Genomic DNA, 20,801 nt, shown 5'->3' with positions numbered 1-20,801 from the left:
CCCTGTCCTCCATGAATTTGTCTAATCTTCTTTTAAAGCCATCCAAGCTGGTGGCCATTACTGCATCTTGTGGGAGCAAATTCCATAGTTTAACTATGCGCTGAGTAAAGAAGTACTTCCTTTTGTCTGTCCTGAATCTTCCAACATTCAGCTTCTTTGAATGTCCACGAGTTCTAGTATTATGAGAGAGGGAGAAGAACTTTTCTCTATCCACTTTCTCAATGCCATGCATAATTTTATACACTTCTATCATGTCTCCTCTGACCCGCCTTTTCTCTAAACTAAAAAGCCCCAAATGCTGCAACCTTTCCTCGTAAGGGAGTCGCTCCATCCCCTTGATCATTCTGGTTGCCCTCTTCTGAACCTTTTCCAACTCTAGAATATCCTTTTTGAGATGAGGTGACCAGAACTGTACACAGTATTCCAAATGCGGCCGCACCATAGATTTATACAACGGCATTATGATATCGGCTGTTTTATTTTCAATACCTTTCCTAATTATACCTGGCATGGAATTTGCCTTTTTCACAGCTGCCGCACACTGGGTCGACATTTTCATCGTGCTGTCCACTACAACCCCGAGGTCTCTCCCTTGGTCGGTCACCGCCAGTTCAGACCCCATGAGCGTATATGTGAAATTAAGATTTTTGCTCCAATATGCATAATTTTACACTTGTTTATATTGAATTGCATTTGCCATTTTTCCGCCCATTCACTCAGTTTGGAGAGGTCTTTTTGGAGCTCTTCGCAATCCCTTTTTGTTTTAACAACCCTGAACAATTTAGTGTCGTTAGCAAACTTGGCCATTTCACTGCCTGCTCTTAATTCTAGGTCATTAATGAACAAGTTGAAAAGTACAGGTCCCAATACCGATCCTTGAGGGACTCCACTTTCTACAGCCCTCTATTGGGAGAACTGTCCGTTTATTCCTACTCTCTGCTTTCTGCTTCTTAACCAATTTCTTATCCACAAGAGGACCTCTCCTCTTATTCCATGACTGCTAAGCTTCCTCAGAAGCCTTTGGTGAGGTACATTGTCAAACGCTTTTTGAAAGTCTAAGTACACTATGTCCACTGGATCACCTCTATCTATATGCTTGTTGACACTCTCAAAGAATTCTAATAGGTTACTGAGACAGGACTTTCCCTTGCAGAAGCCATGGTGGCTCTGCTTCAGCAAGGCTTGTTCTTCTATGTGCTTAGTTAATCTAGCTTTAATCATACTTTCTACCAGTTTTCCAGGGACAGAAGTTAAGCTAACTGGCCTGTAATTTCCGGGATCCCCTCTGGATCCCTTTTTGAAGATTGGTGTTACATTTGCCACTTTCCAGTCCTCAGGCACGGAGGAGGACCCAAGGGACAAGTTACATATTTTAGTTAGCAGATCAGCAATTTCACCTTTGAGTTCTTTGAGAACTCTCGGGTGGATGCCATCCGGGCCCGGTGATTTGTCAGTTTTTATATTGTCCATTAAGCTTAGAACTTCCTCTGTCGTTACCACTATTTGTCTCAGTTCCTCAGAATCCCTTCCTGCAAATGTTAGTTCAGGTTCAGGGATCTGCCCTATATCTTCCACTGTGAAGACAGATGCAAAGAATTCATTTAGCTTCTCTGCAATGTCCTTATCGTTCTTTAGTACACCTTTGACTCCCTTATCATCCATTTTTACAAGTAATGCTGAATTTGGCTTGAGGCAGGTGCAGCCTTGCAAGATCTCAGCTGCATGACTGCAAGACGGGGACCCTCTTGCAGAGCATGCATGGCCTCACTTTTACTTTGGGCTTCAAGGAAATAAAATCCAAGCGCTGGAAAAGGATGTATGAAGAAGCCCTCTTCGACTGTCTGCCTCCTTTCTTAAAGGAAGGACCAGCCATCAAGTAGTCTGCAGGATCCACAAACAGAAAAAGGAGTCTGTGGCACAAATAGTCCCTGACAACGAAAGCAAGTAATTCAAAGTACACACACCACAGAGAATGGGAAGAATCCGGTGCCGCTGCACATATTACCGATTCAAATTTTAACAGTCTTTAACTTGGAAATTAAGTGCCAGTTATACATGTTTGGGACAGAAGCTTTAGGTTTGAATGTTTGGGGCTCCTGCGTTCCAAAATTTACCACTGCGCCTCTTCTTAAGATCAATGGTCCACAGTCCTGCCCAGCATCCTGGGTGGGATGGGACCATTTCATCCTTCGCAACCGAAGGTCTGCGGATGAAGAGAAACTCCGAGGAATGAGATGTTGTGTGATTTTTAGGTGGCAGAGGAATGGAGAGGGCAAAACCATGAGAAGAGCTCATAGCCTAATGGGTCACTCTGCCCTGGATGACATTATTCAGGAATAACAGGGGTAGGTGGGGAATCTTCAGTTCCACAAAGGGCCCCACAACACTACCTGCTGATGTCTCCGCCTCCTCTTCTTTGAGACCCTGGACAAGTGGATCTTCTTCTCCTCCTTCCGAAAAGGAAATGAGGCCTAGCTCTTTCAAGGAAACACACAAGTTACTTTCCGCTACAAAACTAGCTGGGTCTCCTTCAGACTGTCAGGATCTGGAAGCCAAGCCAGATATTTTAATTTGGGGAATCTCTCAGTGGACAGAAGGGGAACTTCAACCTGACAGCCAACCTTCCTCTTTATAGCATGAGATGAGCTTGATCAAACCAAAGGCCTATCTAGCTCTGCATCTCCACAGGGCCTGAATCGATGTGTATGGGAATCCCACAATCAGTCCTAATAATACTAATAAAATTTATATCCTGTCCTTCCTTCCAAAGGGAATCCAGGGGGACAAAAAAATGATGAAGCACCAGAGCACAGCCTTGTCCTGATTTCTTAGATGAGTTTCAGTTGGTGCAGCTCGAGGACGTTGACAAGGTGCTTGGACAGGTTCGTGCAACCACTTCTGTGCTGGATCCTTGCCCTTCTTGGCTAATAAAAGCTAGCAGGGATGGAACAGCCGGCTGGGCCAGGGAAGTGATTAATGCCTCTCTGCGAGAGGGGGTGGTCCCTGGCTGCCTGAAAGAGGCAGTAGTGAGACCACTCCTGAAGAAATCCTCCCTGGACCCAGAAAATCATAATAACTATAGGCTCATGGCAAATGTTCCATTCCTGGGCAAGGTCCTTGAACGAGTAGTTGCAGGCCAGCTCCAGACACTCTTGGATGAGTCTGATTATCTGGATCCATTTCAGTCAGGTTTCAGGCCTGGTTTTGGCACAGAAACAGCCTTGGTCGCCCTGTATGACCTTTGTCGGGAGAGAGACAGGGGGAGTGTGTCTCTGTTGATTCTCCTTGATCTCTCAGCGGCTTTCGATACCATCGACAATGGTATCCTTCTGGGGAGACTGGCTGAGTTGGGAGTGGGAGGTACAGCATTGCGGTGGTTCCGCTCCTACTTGGCAGGTTGCCTCCAGAAGGTGGTGCTTGGGGAACATTACTCGGCACCCTGGACTCTCCAGTATGGGGTTCCACAGGGGTCAGTTCTGTCCCCCATGCTGTTCAACATCTACTTGAAACCGTTGGGTGCGGTCATCTGGAGCTTTGGAGTGCGTTGCCATCAGTATGCTGATGACACGCAGCTCTATTTCTCCTTTTCATCTTCTTCAGGTGAGGCTGTCAATGTGCTGAACCAGTGCCTGGCTGCAACAATGAACTGGATGAGGGCTAATAAACTGAGGCTCAAAGCCTTTGCCCAAATATCTTTAAAGCATTAAATGAAACAATACCCATATCTTGACAGTTTGGTACATTTTGTCTTTGGGGACCAAAAGACAATGGACTGGATGAGGGCTAATAAACTGAGGCTCAGTCCAGACAAGACTGAGGTGCTGCTAGTGGGTGGTTCTTCTGACCAGATGGTGGATGTCCAACTTGTTCTGGATGGGGTTGCACTCCCCCTGAAGGAGCAGGTTCATCGCTTGGAGGTTCTCCTAGAACCATCTCTGTCACTTGAGGCTCAGGTAGCCTCAGTGGCACGGAGTGCCTTCTACCAACTTCGGTTGGTGGCCCAACTACGTCCCTATCTGGACAGGGATAACCTGGCTTCAGTTGTCCATGCTCTGGTAACCTTCAAATTAGATTACTGCAATGCGCTCTACGTGGGGCTGCCTTTGAAGACGGTTTGGAAACTGGAGCTTGTGCAAAATGCAGCAGCCAGATTGGTAACAGGGACCAGATGGTCCGAACATATAAAACCGATTCTGGCCCACTTGCACTGGCTGCCTTTATGTTTCCGAGCTTGATTCAAGGTGCTGGTATTGACCTATAAAGCCTTACAAGGCTTGGGACCACAATACCTGATGGAATGCCTCTCCTGATATGAACCCACCTGTACACTACGTTCAAGATCAAAGGCCCTCCTCCGGGTGCCTACTCCAAGAGAAGCTGGGAGGGTGGCAACAAGGGAGAGGGCCTTCTCAGTGGTGGCCCCCAAATTATGGAATAATGTTGCTGACAAGGTGCACCTGGCACAAACACTATTATCTTTTCAGCACTAGGTGAAGGCTTTCCTCTTCGCCCAGGCATTTTAGCATGTGTTTTATATTGTTTTAAATTTTTTAATTGTAATTGTTTTTTTAAAATATGTGTTTTAAATTGTGTATTTGTTTTCATGTTTTTGATTGCTGTAAACTGCCCAGACAGCTTCGGCTATGGGGCGGTATACAAGTGCAATAAATAAGTAAATAAATAAATAAAATCACATTTAAAACAAAGCATCTTCTTAAAAAAACAAGGACAGAAGGCTACAGGCATCATGACTTGTAGCCCTTGAGAGCCTTCTCTTCCATGCATCTATCCAGCTTCCTTTTTTGAAGCCATCCAAGATGTCCACCAGGAGAACTCACAGCCTGATGGGCGACTCTCCCCTCGTTGACATTACTCAAGAATGGAAAAATGCTTCCATCCCCAGACCAAAAGAGGCTCCACAGCACAGCTAAGCACCAACCTGCTGAGGTCTCCTCCTCCTCTTCTTTGGGGACCTGGATAAACAGACTTTCTCCTTCTTCCTTACAGGAAGCGAGGTCTCGTTCTTTCAAGGAAACAGACAAGAGGAGTTACTTTTAACCACAACATAAAAAGTCAGGGATTCCATATCAAACAATTTCTACAACGTCGAATCTAAGAGGAGGAAGCATTTTGAGTTTTAATTCTGGGAGCGGGATAGGAAGAACCCCATTTAGAATCGAGGTAAAAGGATGAGATCCCTTGCCACTGTGGATGTAAATTACCCCAATAAAAGTCACACCCATTCAGAAGTAAGCCGCACCCAGTCCAATGGGACACCCTCCTAGGTAAGTGCATTTGCATTTGCAGATTATATTATACCAGGTGTGGGGATCCTGTGGCCCACCAGATGTTGCTGAACTCCTATCACCCCTAATCATTGGCCATCCTTGCAGGAGCTGATGGAATCTGCAGTTCACCAACATCTGGAGGGCCAAAGGTTCCCCTCCTCTTTTTAGGGGGTCACCATATTATTTTATATTAAAGGGCTGGGGCCAAGGGGGAGGAGGGGTGCGGTCTGAGGAGGAAAGGGAGGGAATAAGGGCCTCATTGATACCCTGTCCCCAAGACCCCTCCAAAAAACGCCTGGAGCCAGCCTGGCCCACAAGCACCAACTAGACACACAGGGAGGCCCACAAGCCAGAGAGAAAGCACATCTCCTGCTGCTGTCCCCGATTCTGGAGGTGGCCCATAAACATCAGGACTGGTGGCCCTTCAGAGCCTTCTCTTCCATGCATTTATTTATTCATTTAGATTTATATCCCGCCCTTCCTCCCAGTAGGAGCCCAGGGTGGCAAGCGAAAACACTAAAAACACTCTCAAACATCATTAAAAACACGGTTTTAAATATATTAAAACAAAAACATCTTAAAAAGTTATTCCAACGGACACAGACTGGGGATGAAGCCATTTTCCTTAGCCCCTTTTAAAGCCATCCGAGATGTCCACCAGGAGAATTCATAGCCTGATGGGTGACTCTCCCCTGGATGATATTACTCAGGAACAGAAAAAAGCTTCAATTCCCAGACCAAAAGGGCCCCCACAGCACAGCTAAGCACCGACCTGCTGAGGTCTCCTCCTCTTTGGGAACCTGAATAAGAAGATCCTCTCCGTCTTCCAAACAGGAATTGAGCTCCGATTCTTCCAAGGAAACAGACAGGACTAGTTACTTTTGACCACAAAATATTCAGCCATTCCAAGTCATGCCATTTGTAGCTAAGAGGAGGGATTGTTTGGGACATGTTAACTCCTGCACCCCCTGAAGAGGACAGGGCCGTGTGGTCCCAGCAGTGTCAGCCTGGCACTTGGGAACATGCGCTCACTGGATATGACACCCAACCTGAACTGCCTGTTGGGGAGGGCACGGTGGAACTCAGCCAACCCAGCTGTTTTCATTTGGACAACATCATCTCATCACAAAGAGAGTGAAAACCAGCCCTGAGAGCTTTGCCCTCCTCCTCCCAAAAGGGAGCCAAGGCTGCACTTCACATTTACACTTCTGGAGGAAACCTTTCTCCATGCAGATTAAGAGTGAAGCCACCGCAAGATATTTGTGTAGCCAGAAATGCTCCCATACGCTTTTCAGTGTCGTAGCTTGAGAATGTATATGCAAATATCAATGCTGGCGTCGGGAAGAGACAGAACAGGGCCAGAGTATATGGTTTGGATCTCTGGAAGGGAAATGATGGTGTGTTGCGTATAAATAAATGCTCCCTTCCTAAATGCATTTTCTCTGAAAAACATCCTATTGATTTTGATGGAGTCAACTTTGACGCAAGCATGTTTGGGATGGCAGCTTAATTTTAACTTCCAGTTTATGATTCAGTTATAATTTGCATATCGAAAGGGCTCCAGCAATGGGGGTGGTGGGTGGGGGAGTGAGAAATTTGTCAGAGAGAGTGTTTCTCCCCCCACCCCCTACCCCCCATAATCCATCTCTGGTACCAACCATGCAGATGCTGAATTAGACAAAATAGGCAAAAGCACATAAAGTGAAGGTCTAAGTCATGGTATGATTCTGAAAAATATATGTAGAAAGGAATGATGGAAAATATAGTCTATGGCTGAGTATAGAATAATGTCCAATTTCTAATGCACCTGCAATTTACCACACAGAGTGTGATGTGAACTGCTAGCTTTGTAGACAAGATGTACAGACACTCCCAATGACAACACAGCAATAAAAGGCAGAGGTGTGCTAATACAGAAATATAAAATGCAAAGATAAAATGCACAACATATCTCAAATAATTTGCCAAACGTGTTTCGACTTGAAGCAAGTCTTCTTCAGTGGCATCTATATGGAGAGCTTCTCCAGAGAATCTTCCTCAACCGAAACACACAACAATATGCGGAATGCAGCAACAGTCCTGCAGAAACTGCACTAGGGCTGTCTTGGGAACTGGCAAGGACTTCGACTCCAATGCGTGGGGACAGGATCCAGGCAGGCACCAGTCCTGCTCACAGACTAAGCACAGGGGTGCCTAGGCCCCAAAGGCAAACACTGCGCAGAGGGAGGGAGAGAGGACTCTCCCAAGCTCCAAGGGAGCAGCTCTTCCCACTGTGGAGTTTGGACTACAGCTCCCAGAATCCCTAGTGAGAAACTGACTTTCCACTCCATGCATCATTGGTACAAATGGCCTTCAACATCTATCAGTCATGAAAATGTGTCTCCTTACTGAAAGAGGCTCCAATCTCATAATTCTCCTCCATGGCTTCCCTGTGCAGAGCGCTTTGGCCCGGATCCAGGAGATCCACTCCTCCTCCGTGAAATGCACAGCTGCTGCCTCCTCCTCCTCCTCCTCCTCCTCAAAGTTCACCAGACCCTGGAAGAAGAACATGCCCTCTGCTCAAGAGACGGCCTCTTCCGCACAGACCTTTGCGTCCAGCTTGAAAGGGGAAGGGCAACAGGGTGTGCTTCAATCACTCACAGCACTCAAAGCGCTTCTCCCACATGTCAAAGTTGGATCCTGAGGAGAGGGTCCAGTAAGGATCTGGCCCACAGACCCAGAAAGGGTTCCCACAGCTGGTTTTGAGACTGGAGGGCTGTGGACGCCGTAAGCAGAAAGGGCATTTACCTTGGCCCATTCCCCAAAAGAGCAAAACTTTAGGATCAAATCCAGAACTTCTCAACACGGCCATTTAGGTGAAGGACATCTGCCTTGCATGCAAAAAGTCCTGGGTTCAATTCTCAGCAGCATCTCCAGGCAGGGCAAGGAAAGGCTCCCTGCTTGAAACCCAGGACAGCAGCTGCCAGTCAGTGTAGACAATACTGAGCTAGGTGGACCAAGTCAATATAAGGCACCTTCCTCTGTTTCCATGAAGCTGACAAAAACACAGCCAACTTTCAAAAATATCATCCCTGGTCACTCTTCCCAATTCCTCAAGTAAATGACTTTCTGATCATTTAATTTCTAATGAAATAAAACTGGCCTCTTTTCTAAAGTGAGCAGCTGGGGTGCAAAGCGGGAGGCTGACACCACTCTTGCCTACCTTGCAGGGCTGCAGTTTGGATGACTCAGATGAGCTTATTTGCTGGCCACTCATGTTTATTCACACCTTCCTCCAAAGGCCCCAGAGTGGGAAATGTAGGTTGATCTCCCCGTCCCCAACCTTCAGCAGCAGCAACGATGTTGTAAGGTCAGGAAGGTAAGGAGATGATTGTCCTAGCGTGTGTGTGTGTGTGTGTGTGTGTGTGTGTGTGAGAGAGAGAGAGAGAGAGAGAGACAGAGAGGGAGAGAGAGAGACAGAGAGTATCTACAATGGGGGGGGGAGGTTTGAGAAGATCCCAAGAAGAGGCAAAGTTCGTTTGGGGGAGAGGGTAAGCACTGAGCTGGGGGTTCGACTGGATGGTCTTACAGGCCCCTCCCAACTCTATCATTCTACAAAAAGCGTGTTTCCTCCCAGGAACTACCGCAGTGCAGAAATGGGCTCACAGAAACCCACTGTGGACAGAATGGACAAGAAAACAGCCCCCGTTTGGATGTGGGGAAAATATTGCTTACTTATTCCCTTGCTTACTCTTTTTTTTATCTGCTTTCTTCTCCAAGGCGTCTGGGGGGAGGGGGACACCTGCTCCTGCTCCCCTTTTGTCCTCACACAGCAGCCCAGCGAGGTAGGCCGGCTTTCTCAGCCCCGGCACCCGGGGGTCTCCTCTGCACCAGCGCGTCTCTTCCCACCCCCACTCCTGGGGCAGAGGGCGCTCCAAAGAGGATCGTGCAATGGAAGCGCTGCAGCTCTTCAGCCCCCAATGTTGCCCCTAGGTTGCATGCATGCGACTGCCCCCCATGGATTCCGGGGGAGATGTGTGGGGAGGCTCTCCCCCTCTTTCCACCCCCCCAAAGGCAAACTCCTGACCCTTCCTCACCCCCACTGCTGCACGTCTTCCTTTCTCTTGCGATTGGCCACGATCCAGCCTTCCTCCTCCTCCTCCTCCTCCTCCTCCTGTTAGGAAATTAATCAAGCCTGTTTGCTTCCTTGCTTCGCTATTGTCTCCCTCCCTCCTATTTGCATGACCACATCCTGCCTCTCTAGGAAGCAGAGCTCAGTTCCTTTCCCCGCTGGAGGACTGAATGCCAGGCGCGCTCTGGGCAAACTTCTTGCAGGCTCTGCCCCTGGTGCAAATCCAGGGCGCAGGCGCGGAGGTTCCTGCTACGTCAGGCCTCTGGATTTGGTTCCCAGTTCCTTGTTTGCTTGAAAGTTCAAAACGCTGAAAAAGGAGAAAATTGACAGCTTCAGCAACTTCAAGCCAAAGTTAGGATGTCTCTGAAGGCCAAAATATATGTTGGAGTAGCCTGTATGATATATTGCTGTGATTGGGGGACTCTCCCCGTCATGAATAACAATACATTTATGCAATCAACATCATCCAGAGTCTGATATTATCATAAATACGTAATGATGTCATGAATTCATATAAAATAAGTAACTAGGGGTGCACCCCAAAATCTGCTCTGGGCCAGGATAAATCATACACCCCAGGAAAGGGGAGGATGTCCTCTACGAGATGCCAGTGCACCCCGCCTGGCCCAGAGCTTCTGCTGGGCACAGGGCATGGATAAAGGCATCAATGTAAAAAAGAAATAGACAAAAAGGGACAGAAAAAATAAGTAACTAGGGGTGCCCACCCCAAAATCTGCTCTGGGCCAGGACAAATCATACACCCCAGGAAAGGGGAGGAGGTCCTCTACAAGATGCCAGTGCACCCCGCCTGGCCCAGAGCTTCTGTTGGGCGCAGGGCATGGATAAAGGCATCAATGTAAAAAAGAAATAGAGAAAAAGAGACAGGAAAAAATAAGTAACTAGGGGTGCCCACCCCAAAATCTGCTCTGGGCCAGGACAAATCATACACCCCAGGAATTCCATGAGATGCCAGTCTTTCCCAGCTAAAATAATGAAGAGCTAATAGGGGAATATATGTAATTTGTGGTGACCACTCCAAAATCTGCTGTGGGCTATTTATTTATTTTGTTCATTAATTCTATTTCTATGCTGCCTTTTGGCTAAAAGGCCCTCAAGGCGGCTCACTCACACAAAAACCACACAAATCCAAAATACACATCAAAAAGGAATACAGTACACAGAAATTTAAATAACAAAATATTAACATTGTGTTGTTGTAGTTTTAAAACAAGATTCTTTACAGGCCTGAAGATAATCTGTCCTTCAAAAGCAGCTTGAAGCTCGGCCGGGATGGGCAGCTTCACCAGGTACAGCGTCTCCTGGTCGCTCAATAAGCTGGCGTGGCGGCAGCAATGCTTTTTGAACGTGCACAGAAGCACTCTCATCACGAGTAGTACATCCTTCATCATCCTCCACTTCAGGTTCAGACACTTCATTTTCAGGAGTTTCTGCAATTGCCTGGTTCAGCTCTGATTTGAATCTAACCCTAACCCTAATCTTCACGGGAGGGCACTTCCTTCGGCTCCTGCTTCCTCCGTATTTCTTTTTCTCTTCCAGATTTTACTCGGTAGTGGAGAACCCAAGTTTTAGCTAAAGTATCTACCTGATCTTAAGTCACTACTTACCTCCAGGATAGTGGTCCTTGTGACGTTCCCACCTTTTGCTCCCCCTGTCAGGTTCCCACCTGCTTGTGGCTACCGCCTTTGACTAGGCACCACCTCAGGACACCACCAGTCAGGATCGTCATTTTCATTTTTTCTCACTCCGCTCTAGCACAGGTCTCACAAGATCCCACTGCTAGGCAGCACCACCAGCCACTCACTGTAAACAATACTGCTGGAGACTTCCCCTTGTCTCCCTATGGCTTCAGGGGCGTCACTATGGCGGTGTGACAGGTGCGGGTTGCACTGGGTGACACCGCGAGATGGGGTGACACCATGAGCCGCCCCCCCCACCATAGGCACCGCCGCTGGGAAGTGGCAGGCGCAGCCAAGGAGGAGAGAGAGAGATCAGGAGCGAGCACGGGGACTGCCCTCTTCCCTCAGCGCCCGCCCTGCCGCCTCACAGGCTGGCTCCTTCGCACTCCCGCATTCTAGATCTGCTCTCAAGTTGAGTGACGAATGTGAGAGCGAGCGGATCCTCCGGTGGAGGAAAAGGTCAATGGAACTCTAATGGTTAATGGGCCAAAGGGGTAGGGTGGTCCTTAGACTCCGAAACACTTCCGGTTCCCAAACGAGAGCAGCAATGTGGAAGGGTGCCGGTCCAAAGAAACGCAAGGAGGGGGGATGAAAGAGGTACACGGCAATGAAACCAGTTCCAGCCTCCGACTGAGGACCGGAAGGCTGCATGTCTTCCACCCCTTTTCTGAGTCTCTGGTTGGTCGTTGCACCTCCCTGTTCCGGCCTGGTCAGTTTCCTTTGCAAAGAAGGTGGGGAAAGCGGGACGGAGGAGGGGGGAATAAACTCCCAGGCTCCACCCCTTTGAAGAACCTGAGGGCTTCTCCGTGCAATCAACTCCAATCCCATGTCATGCAAAACAGAGCCCAAACTCCATTGCTTCCATTGCCTGGCTTTCTTGCAACCTCCAGATTTTTTATGGGGGGGGGCTGTCCTGGTGCAGAGTAAGCCGCCTTGCATGGGGCAGGTGGGAACAGCAGCTGCACTTTGGGATGCCCAAGAGGGTTGGACTTGATGGCCTTATAGGCCCCTTCCAACTGTACTATTCTATGATTCTGTTGAGGCTATTTTTAGCACCCGCCAAAGCGGTGTGTTGCTCACCTCAATTCCCGAGTGGAAGTGCGAGCTGAGGAGAACCTGATTGACCGCTGGGATTTCGGCCAGGTACCAAGTAAAGACACAGACACAACTTCTTGATCAAAACGTGGCCTCAGTCTCAACACAGGCACAACAGCCTGGCAAGAATGAAGACCCCGTTTATTTTTACTGATGCCAATATATAGTTTCTATAAGCAAAACATCAAGAATCATCAATAAACAGAATGTAACATAACATATGAGACGAGTAACAGACCCATGCCACATATCACTTGTTACGCCTCAGAACTCAGGATGTCCTTCCTTTGAAAGTCGGACTCATGGGCAATATCTTCTGAGATAAGGGCTGGGGAGAGGGGATGGTTTGACACTTTGGGGGTCATAAAACAAGAGAACATATACACAGGAAAATGTATGTAGCCTGAAAAGGTCGCTTATCAATAGACCTATGTGATCCTATGACTACTTCTCTAAGAGAGTATCCAGAGAGAATGCAGAAAGCAATACAAGCCTCTGCTTATTTACAAGACAGATATATTAGGGCGAAGAAAGTACAAGGCACTTGAGATGTAAAACAGTCAAGGACAGCAGAGTGATTATCTCCTCAAAACATTGTGTTGCCGACAGGTAGGCACCTCCAGGGCTAAATTCCCAGGAAAGGAAACGAAACTCAGAGCAGCTGGGCTTCCCCTCCCGTTCCATCAGTGTTCCATCATGCTTGGCAAAACCTTGCAAGCGCCTCTGAACCCGTTGTGGGCCCAAAAATGTTTTTCCTAACAATTCTATGCCTGTCAACTTGAATGGCTTTTAAAGCGGGTTGCACACGTTTCTAGAGGCTCAATGGCTGCTGACCACGATGGCTCTGTTGCTCCCTCCGCTGTCGGAGGCAGGAAATGTCTCTGAATACCAGTTGCTGGGAATGTCATTTGGGGGTGAGTGTTGCTGTTGCCCTCGAGGCCTGCTTTCACGCTTCCCAGTGGGGCCTCTGGTTGGCCACTGAGGGCACGATGCTGGGCTCTTGGCCTGACCCAGCAGCCAGGCTCCTCTGATGGTATGAGAGGGGTTGGTCTAGGGCTGGCACCAGACTTTTGGGGGGCTGTGAGCCCAGGGCCAGTAATGGCCCCCACGAACACCTGCCTCCACCAAGGCCAAGGCCCGCCCTTTCTCTGCCCCTGCTTTGACATTGAGGCTGCTCACTGTTGCAGCGCGTGTTGATACAGCACAGTGCAGAGGCACTGGAGCAGGTCCGAACCGGAATAATACAGGCCAGGCAAAGTACTTTGTAAGAGTCTTTTACTGACACTAAAGTTAACAAACGCAGTCCTCCTTCCATACAAACTTTCCCCCACACCAGAGCTGCCTTGAGTTCCCTTCTTATCTCAGCGGTTGCCCTTCCCTACCAGCTGCTGACCTTGGCAGACCTGGCACACTCTCTTGCTCTGCTTAACTCTTTTGCTTCAGGTTTCCAGAGCCTCTTTCTGTGAGACACACAGAACACATAACAGCCCAACACTCACCCCCTTCCACCCCCTGGATACACTTCAGCAGTGGACAGGTGGTGGCTCTTTTGAATGGGGGCTCACCATTTGGGGAATACCCCCACACAAAGGACAGAAGAAACATTACTAACATGCCTGCAATGGCTATTGTAACATCTCTGTGCTGTCGGCAAAAGCCATGTCAGAGGGGCTGCACACCCGAGTTTAGTCTGTTTCTCCCTCTGGCCATGTCACTGCCCCCCCTAAAGAGGCCAACTGTTTGGCCACTGGATTCCCCAAATCGGCTTCCACAGGATTCTTCTTCCCCTTAAATCTCCACATTGATTCATTTGGTAATCCGGCCGACTACGCCAATTGTATTAGCCCCAGCTGTGGGCTGCTTCAAACTGTAAGGATCGGTACCACGGAATCAAGGAGGCAGATCCAAAGGTTTACTCACAAGGAAAAGTTTATGGAGTAATTTAGCGAGCACACAGGCATACCCAATAAATGGAACAGGATGCAAGTTCCCCCCATGGGCACCTGCAGTCTGTATGCTGAACTGGGCTACAACAGGCTTGCCAACCCAGTGGAACAGACCCAAGGTCTCTCACAGAGAGGTGTTAAGGTCTGCACCCTGAGCTCATGGCACAGGCACCTTTTAGAGGAGAAAGTTTGGCCAGGCATACACAGTGACGGAATGCATCATGAGCTATATCTAACATCAAATCAGCACATCTTGACAGGGGACATCATTAATCAGACTAGGCATCAAAGCTGCCCTGTGCCTAACAGACAATGGCTACTCTTCCCATGGCACGTGCCCTGCCGTTAATCAGCACGTGCAGCCCATCCTTGGCACATGTAGCTCATTAGAGCTAACTGGACCAGTGCCAAGGCTACTGCCCTTGGAGATGCATCAAACGGTCCTTTTACTCCCTGCCGGCCTCCTAGATAACGCAGCTGAGTGGAGGTTGTGTCTTTCTAGCCACCGTTACTTGACCCAATCTCTAATGAGCACAGCCCCTAGCAGGTGCTTTCTGTTTGAGAAAAACAACCTATTAAGCTTTTCCTTAACATAAGACTAGCCATACATATGCATTGCATGGATGACATAAAAGCCCCATGGATTACACCAGCACCTTCAACTGGGCCCAGACTCAAACGCAAGAATTTGGGGGTCTCTGGAAGGGCTTTTCTCTTACTCCCCCACGTGGGATCTCTGCTCACCTAGAGGCTCCTCCACGCCCAGCACCTCCGAAGAGGAGACCAGCACCGCCACCCCAAGGAGGACCCCCAAGTCCAATGCGGAAGACTCCCCCAACCTCTCTCCCCCTCCTCCTCAACCCTGCAGCAGACTCCAGATAGGGACTTGCTCCTCACAGCCCGGGAGAAACTCCTGCCCAAGCCCCTCCCCTCCCATGGGGTCCAATGGGGCTCTAATGCGAGGCAGCGCCTTCGGTGGCCAGGCAAGGGAGTCCGGCAAATGTCCCTTTCAGGCACTTGTTAAGTGAAGGGGCAAAACTGAGATTTTTCTGTGATTCTCTGCTCTTCCTAGGTTTGCAGGGGGGGGCTTCTTGTTAGGATAGGCTTGATGGCCTTTACCTGTGATGCTCTGACTGACTTCCTTCCGTCGTTGATACTGATACAGACAACCAACAACCAGCAACAGAAAAGTAGACCTGAAAACTGGGAAAAGCCAACTGTGCCGTCAGCTAGAGATCTTTCCTTTAGAACTGTGGCTCCTGCGTGCAACCTGACCGACTGTGAACTGTTGTGAGGGAATGCAAGGGAAAGGGCTGGCCTGCCAGTCAATCCCCACTCAGGGCTACGCCATGAAGAGGGTTTTCATGGCAAGCAGTATTCAGAGGGGGCTTCCCATCGCCTCCCTCTGAGGCTGAGAGGCAGTGACTGGCCCAAGGTCACCCAGTGGGCTTCATGGCTGTGTGGGGATTCGAACCCTGGTCTCCCAGGTAGGAGATTTTTCTTGGCTGGGATTCTGGAATGGGGAGGAAGGCAGACACAGTGTCACGAGGAGGACCAGTAGCCCTTGCCTCCAAAGTGGTGAGATGAGGGAGGGTGGGGGGAGAGAGAGAGACCAGATCTCAGAGTGGGTGGGGCAACTGGAAATAGGAACTGCTCTTTACTTGGATCAGGATTTGTGTTACCTGTAGGAAAAATTCATATGGTCTCTCTCTCTCTCTCTCTCTCTCTCACACACACACACACGCACACACACAGAGCGAGTGCTCCTTCCTCCACAGCCAGGACAAGACACAAACGGATTATAGATGCAGACCTCTCTTCAGTCATTTTCCCCACAATATCTCCATACTCTGCATCCACTCCCATTTTTTTTAAGCGGGGCGAGAGCAACTCCTGTTTTGTTCTTTTGCTTATGCTCCAGAAGGGAGATAGAGTTGGGGTCCTCCAGATGGAGAGGCTGGATTACCGTTACCTGGGATGCTCTGACTGACTTCCTTCCATCGCTAGGCTGTTACGTCTTTAGGGAAGCTTACCTGCCCCTCCTCCTTCTGCCCTTTCCTCTCTTCCCTCCTTCAATTGTCTGAGAGAGAGGAGACACCTTTGTCTCTGCTCTCTCTCTCCTGAGCCAGAGGGCATCTCCCACGTGTGTAGTGCCAAGGTTGCCAGGGATTTCATCTCATCGGCACATGATGGATCAGCATGTCACAGAACACATCAGAATGTCACTAATTATACAGCCACAAGAGTGGTTGTATACTATAGCCAACGTGGATTTTTCACATTCCCCAATTTTAAATTGAAAATAACCCCCATGCCTTTCTGATGCTCCCCATAAGCTCATTTCCAAACAAAACCTTAAAAAAACTTTAGTCCCAAATTCAGAAATGCTTGCTTAACAACCCTGTAACTTTTCATGGTGATACATAAAACAGTCAGAGAGAATCGACTTCCCAGGAGGATCCCTCCGCCTGTGCTGCCTCTGAGACGGGCTCCCGTCTTGGATGAAACTTATCCAGTTTAAATTCAGTCAGAAGGCTCTTTTCTGACTGGGAATAATTTCTTCCGGTTAAAGAAGAAACGTGAGATTTCCTACATAGCTTTGTTTTGATTGTTGGAGTCTGGAATTTGTCAGAATTGTCTGTCTTCCAGCAGCCCAGACAGAGCGAGGATTTTTATGCTAGCTCAGCTGGATAAGTGACCCTTTTTTTTATACGGATTAACAGGCAAACATCCTCCTGTCTACATTCATCATTTTCTTATCTATACAGCTAAAGAGATTTGTCAAAGTAACAGCAATTGAGATAACCTAGGTGAGGTAAGACTTTCCTTTTTTTATTCACGGAACTAAGGGGGAAGAAAATATAAATAGCGTATCCTTTTTTATTGCAAAAAGCTGACATGGAAAATAGCATCTAAAGATTAAACGGATGAGAGATTTCTGATTGGAAGAGATAAGAAATCTTTTTGATTTACTGGCTGGGACTATTTTTCTTGATCTACTTTTTTTTTTGACGAATCTGCTCATTCTCTCTGCTACTAGCTATTTCGACGCTGTGAACTAAAGCCGTTCTTACACTTCTGGGCAGATAAGAGATAAGGGCTGTCTAGCGTGTGACGTTAGTTTGCTGGAAAGATTAACTCCTTTGTAACTGGTTAAAGAAATAAGCTGCTCTTTGTTTGGGACATTGAAAATTGAAGGAGTTTTGTTCCTTTGGTTTTAAGAATGACAATTAAGAAGATCATGGATGTACAAGAAGGGACTATCTCTAGACATGTTTCAGAAAATAATGAATGGGATTAACTCAATAAAACAAGAACTGAGAAATAATAGACAAGCGTGGAGAATTGAATTTCACGAAATGAGACAGGAGCTGAAAGAAACTCAGGATTCTATGAGAAAGGAGAATAAAGATAGATCTGGAAAACAAAAAAAGGATGAAAGAGAAATTAAAGGCAAGGTTCAAACTATGGAGATTGGCTTAAATATGGACATGAAAAAAGATTTGGATTTCCTGGCTGTGATGGATTCTGGAGACAAATATTATAGTTTGGAATTCAGCGCTGTCCTTGAAGGAATTGTAGAGATTGGAAATAAAGATATTATCGGTTCAAGAAAATTCTTGGACTGGAAAGATTTGATGGAACTTGAAATGGAGAAAGTTAACAGAATTAATCCCTGTTTTGTGTCAATGGAAAAACCTTCAAGAGATGTACTAGTGTATCATGTGGAAAAGAGGAACAGAGATGCGGCTTTGCAACAATACTTCAGTGATACGTTTGGATTTGATGGCAAGAAAATATCTGTGATGGAGGAAATTCCTATCAGACTTTTATTATATGATTATGACAGCAAGATTTTTGGGTGCGTAAAGATGGAAGATGGAAGATGGACCCAATATGATAATGACAGAAGAGCAATTTGAAATTACTGGACTTAGTAGATTTGATGAGTTGGATTAATTGGCATGTTTATTTAGAAAAAAAATTGATTGACATATATCTCAAGGATTGGAAACTTCTCTTTGACTTTTTGTGGAAGATTAAAATGATATGATGTTAATGAGATTTGAAACCAACTAAGATAACCGTTGGAGGAAGGTGATTTTATAATCTATTAAGAGATAGGTTTGTTATATATTATAGATTTATAGCTGAACTATGACAAATCGGAGTCAATATTCTTTTTTTATATATATATATATATATATATTTCTTTCTTTTTGTATTGTACTAGTTATTGATTTGTGTTGTTTTCTTTTTGTATTGTTTTGGTTTTGAAAATTGGAATAAAAATTAATTGAAAAAAAAAACAGTCAGAGAGAATCGAGAGTTCAAAGTCTAAAAAGAGATTAAAAAAAAAACACGCAGAGCCCTTTTGGACTTTTTTCTCTGAGAGTTCTTGTAATCTTTTGAAATTCATTAAAAATCAGCCATGTTCACAGAGTACCTGTAATCCTGATACTGACCTTGCCCCATACTCTGACCTTCATCTGCTGCAGTTTAAAAGTTAAAAAAATGCCTAGATGATTTTTAATTAATTTAAGAAATTTTGGCTTGTACCCAATCATAACGTCGGACATGCTCAGTAAGAATCAACTGTCAACGTTCTAAAAGCCAGACTCACAGCTGCTGACCTTGGCTAATCTGGGGGCCACACCCACACCAGATTTTGCTTTCACTTGATAAATAATAATATATTTTATTTTTCAGCCGCCTATCTGTCCGGGTTAGGGACACTCTAGGCGACGAAGAACAAGAATAAAAACAATACATATACATCAACATAATCAATTTTAAACTAAAAAACCATCCGTTAATTCAGTTATAACATAAAATTAATCTGTCCCAATCTTGTAGGCCTGCCTGAACAGCCAGGTCTTCAAGTCTCGGCGATAGCTGGACAAGGAGGGAGCATGTCTGAGATCGAAAGGGAGAGAGTTCCAGAGGGTGGGGGCCACAACAGAGAAGGCCCTCTCTCTGGTCCGCACCAGCCTAGCTGTTCTCACCGGTGGGACCGAGAGAAGGTCTTGGGAGGCTGATCTCGTCAGGCGGCACAATCGGTGATTCTGGAGGCGTTCCTTCAGATATACTGGGCCGAAACCGTATAGGGTTTTAAAGGTCAACACCAACACCTTGAATTGGGCCCGGTAGACAACTGGTAACCAGTGAAGATCTAATAACACTGGGGTGATATGATCCCAGCGACGGCTATGCGTAATCAAGCGCACCGCGGCATTCTGTACCAGGTGTAATTTCCGGACCGTTTTCAAGGGTAACCCCATGTAGAGCGCATTGCAGTAGTCTAAGCGAGAGGAGACCAGGGCATGTATCACCTGAGGGAGCAGATGAACAGGAAGGTAGGGTTGCAGCCTCCGTATCAGATGTAATTGATACCAAACTGCCCGGCTCACTGCTGTAATCTGAGCCTCCATGGACAGCTGGGAGTCAAGGATGACCCCAAGACTGCAGACCTGGTCCTTCAGGGGTAAACTTACCACATCAAGCATCAGGTCAGTAATTCCTAACCTCCTTTTATCTCCCACAAGTAATACCTCAGTCTTGTCGGGGTTCAGCTTCAGTCTATTTTCTCCCATCCATCCACTTACGGATTTCAGGCACTTGGACATGGTATTCACAGCCAACTCCGGTGAGGACTTAAAGGAGAGATAGAGCTGAGTGTCATCTGCGTACTGGTGGCACTGCAACCCAAAACTCCTGATGATTGCTCCCAGCGGTTTCACATAGATATTGAATAGCATGGGAGAGAGGATAGAACCCTGTGGCACTCCACAATGAAGAGGCCAAGGGTCTGAAACCTCATCTCCCAATGCCACCCGTTGCTGCCTACCCGAGAGGTAGGAATGGAACCACTGCAAGACAGTGCCTCTTATTCTTAATCCCTCTAGGCTATTTAAAAGGATACCGTGGTCAATGGTATCGAAGGCCACTGAGAGGTCCAGGAGGACAAGGAAGGTGTATTCACCCCTATCCAATGCCCTCCGCATATCATCTACCAGAGCGACCAAGGCTGTTTCTGTTCCATGACCAGTCCTAAAACCCGATTGGTATGGATCTAAATAATCCGTTTCCTCCAAGTGTGTCTGTAATTGCGCAGCCACCACCCTCTCAATCACCTTGCCCAAGAATGGTAAATTAGAGACTGGGTGAAAGTTGTTTAACTCTTGGGGATCCAAGGACGGTTTTTTAAAGATGGGCTTTATTATCACTTCCTTGAGGGCTGATGGCATTGCACCCTCTTGCAAGGATGCATTCACCACCGCCTTGATCCCTTTGCCCAGTCTCTCTTTACAGCTCATGATGAGCCATGAAGGGCAAAGATCAACCAGACAGGTGGTTGGCTTCACAGTACAGAGCACCTTGTCCACTTCCTCAGAGAGAAGAGGCTGAAACCGATCCCAACAGACCAGAATGCAACTGGCCGACTCTGGCCCACTTCCTGTCTCCACAGCAAGTGGAAGCGTGCTCTTCAGACGTTTGATTTTATCGGCAAAGTGTTTAGCAAAAGTATCACAGGAGATTTTAGAATGTTCCATGGGTTCCTGAGCAACTGGACTGACCAGGCTTCGGACCACTTGGAACAATCTCCTGGGACAACACTCTGCCGACGCAATAGAGGCAGCAAAGAAATTTCTCTTTGCTGCCT

General features: G+C 47.2%; 2 protein-coding genes across 6 annotated transcripts in view; one reads left to right on the top strand and one right to left on the bottom strand.

Moving 5' to 3' along the window:
- Positions 1–11,568, bottom strand: part of LOC133381930 (zinc finger protein 135-like) — a 56,253-nt gene extending 44,685 nt beyond the window's left edge. Inside the window, exons 1-6 of one of the 5 annotated variants that reach the window (XM_061621530.1) lie at positions 11,025–11,568; positions 9,365–9,706; positions 7,677–7,823; positions 6,061–6,138; positions 4,940–5,023; positions 2,391–2,477 (exon numbers count right to left, since the gene is read on the bottom strand). In XM_061621530.1, coding sequence (XP_061477514.1) covers positions 2,391–2,477; positions 4,940–5,023; positions 6,061–6,138; positions 7,677–7,710 — 283 coding nt within the window. In that variant the 5' untranslated portion in view covers positions 7,711–7,823; positions 9,365–9,706; positions 11,025–11,568. Of the gene's footprint in view, positions 1–2,390; positions 2,478–4,939; positions 5,024–6,060; positions 6,139–7,676; positions 7,824–8,490; positions 9,281–9,364; positions 9,707–11,024 lie in introns of those variants that run through there. The other 4 variants (XM_061621526.1, XM_061621527.1, XM_061621528.1 and 1 more) reach the window with 4 other exon arrangements.
- The window catches only part of LOC133381949 (H-2 class II histocompatibility antigen, E-D alpha chain-like), a 411,219-nt gene that overhangs the window by 92,935 nt on the left and 297,483 nt on the right, over positions 1–20,801 (top strand). The window lies entirely within an intron of this gene.

This window comes from Rhineura floridana, chromosome 3 (genome assembly GCF_030035675.1).
Source record: "Rhineura floridana isolate rRhiFlo1 chromosome 3, rRhiFlo1.hap2, whole genome shotgun sequence".
NCBI classification, from domain to species: domain Eukaryota; kingdom Metazoa; phylum Chordata; class Lepidosauria; order Squamata; family Rhineuridae; genus Rhineura; species Rhineura floridana.
Note: the sequence above shows the minus strand (reverse complement) of the source record. Positions and strands in the feature narration are given on the sequence as shown.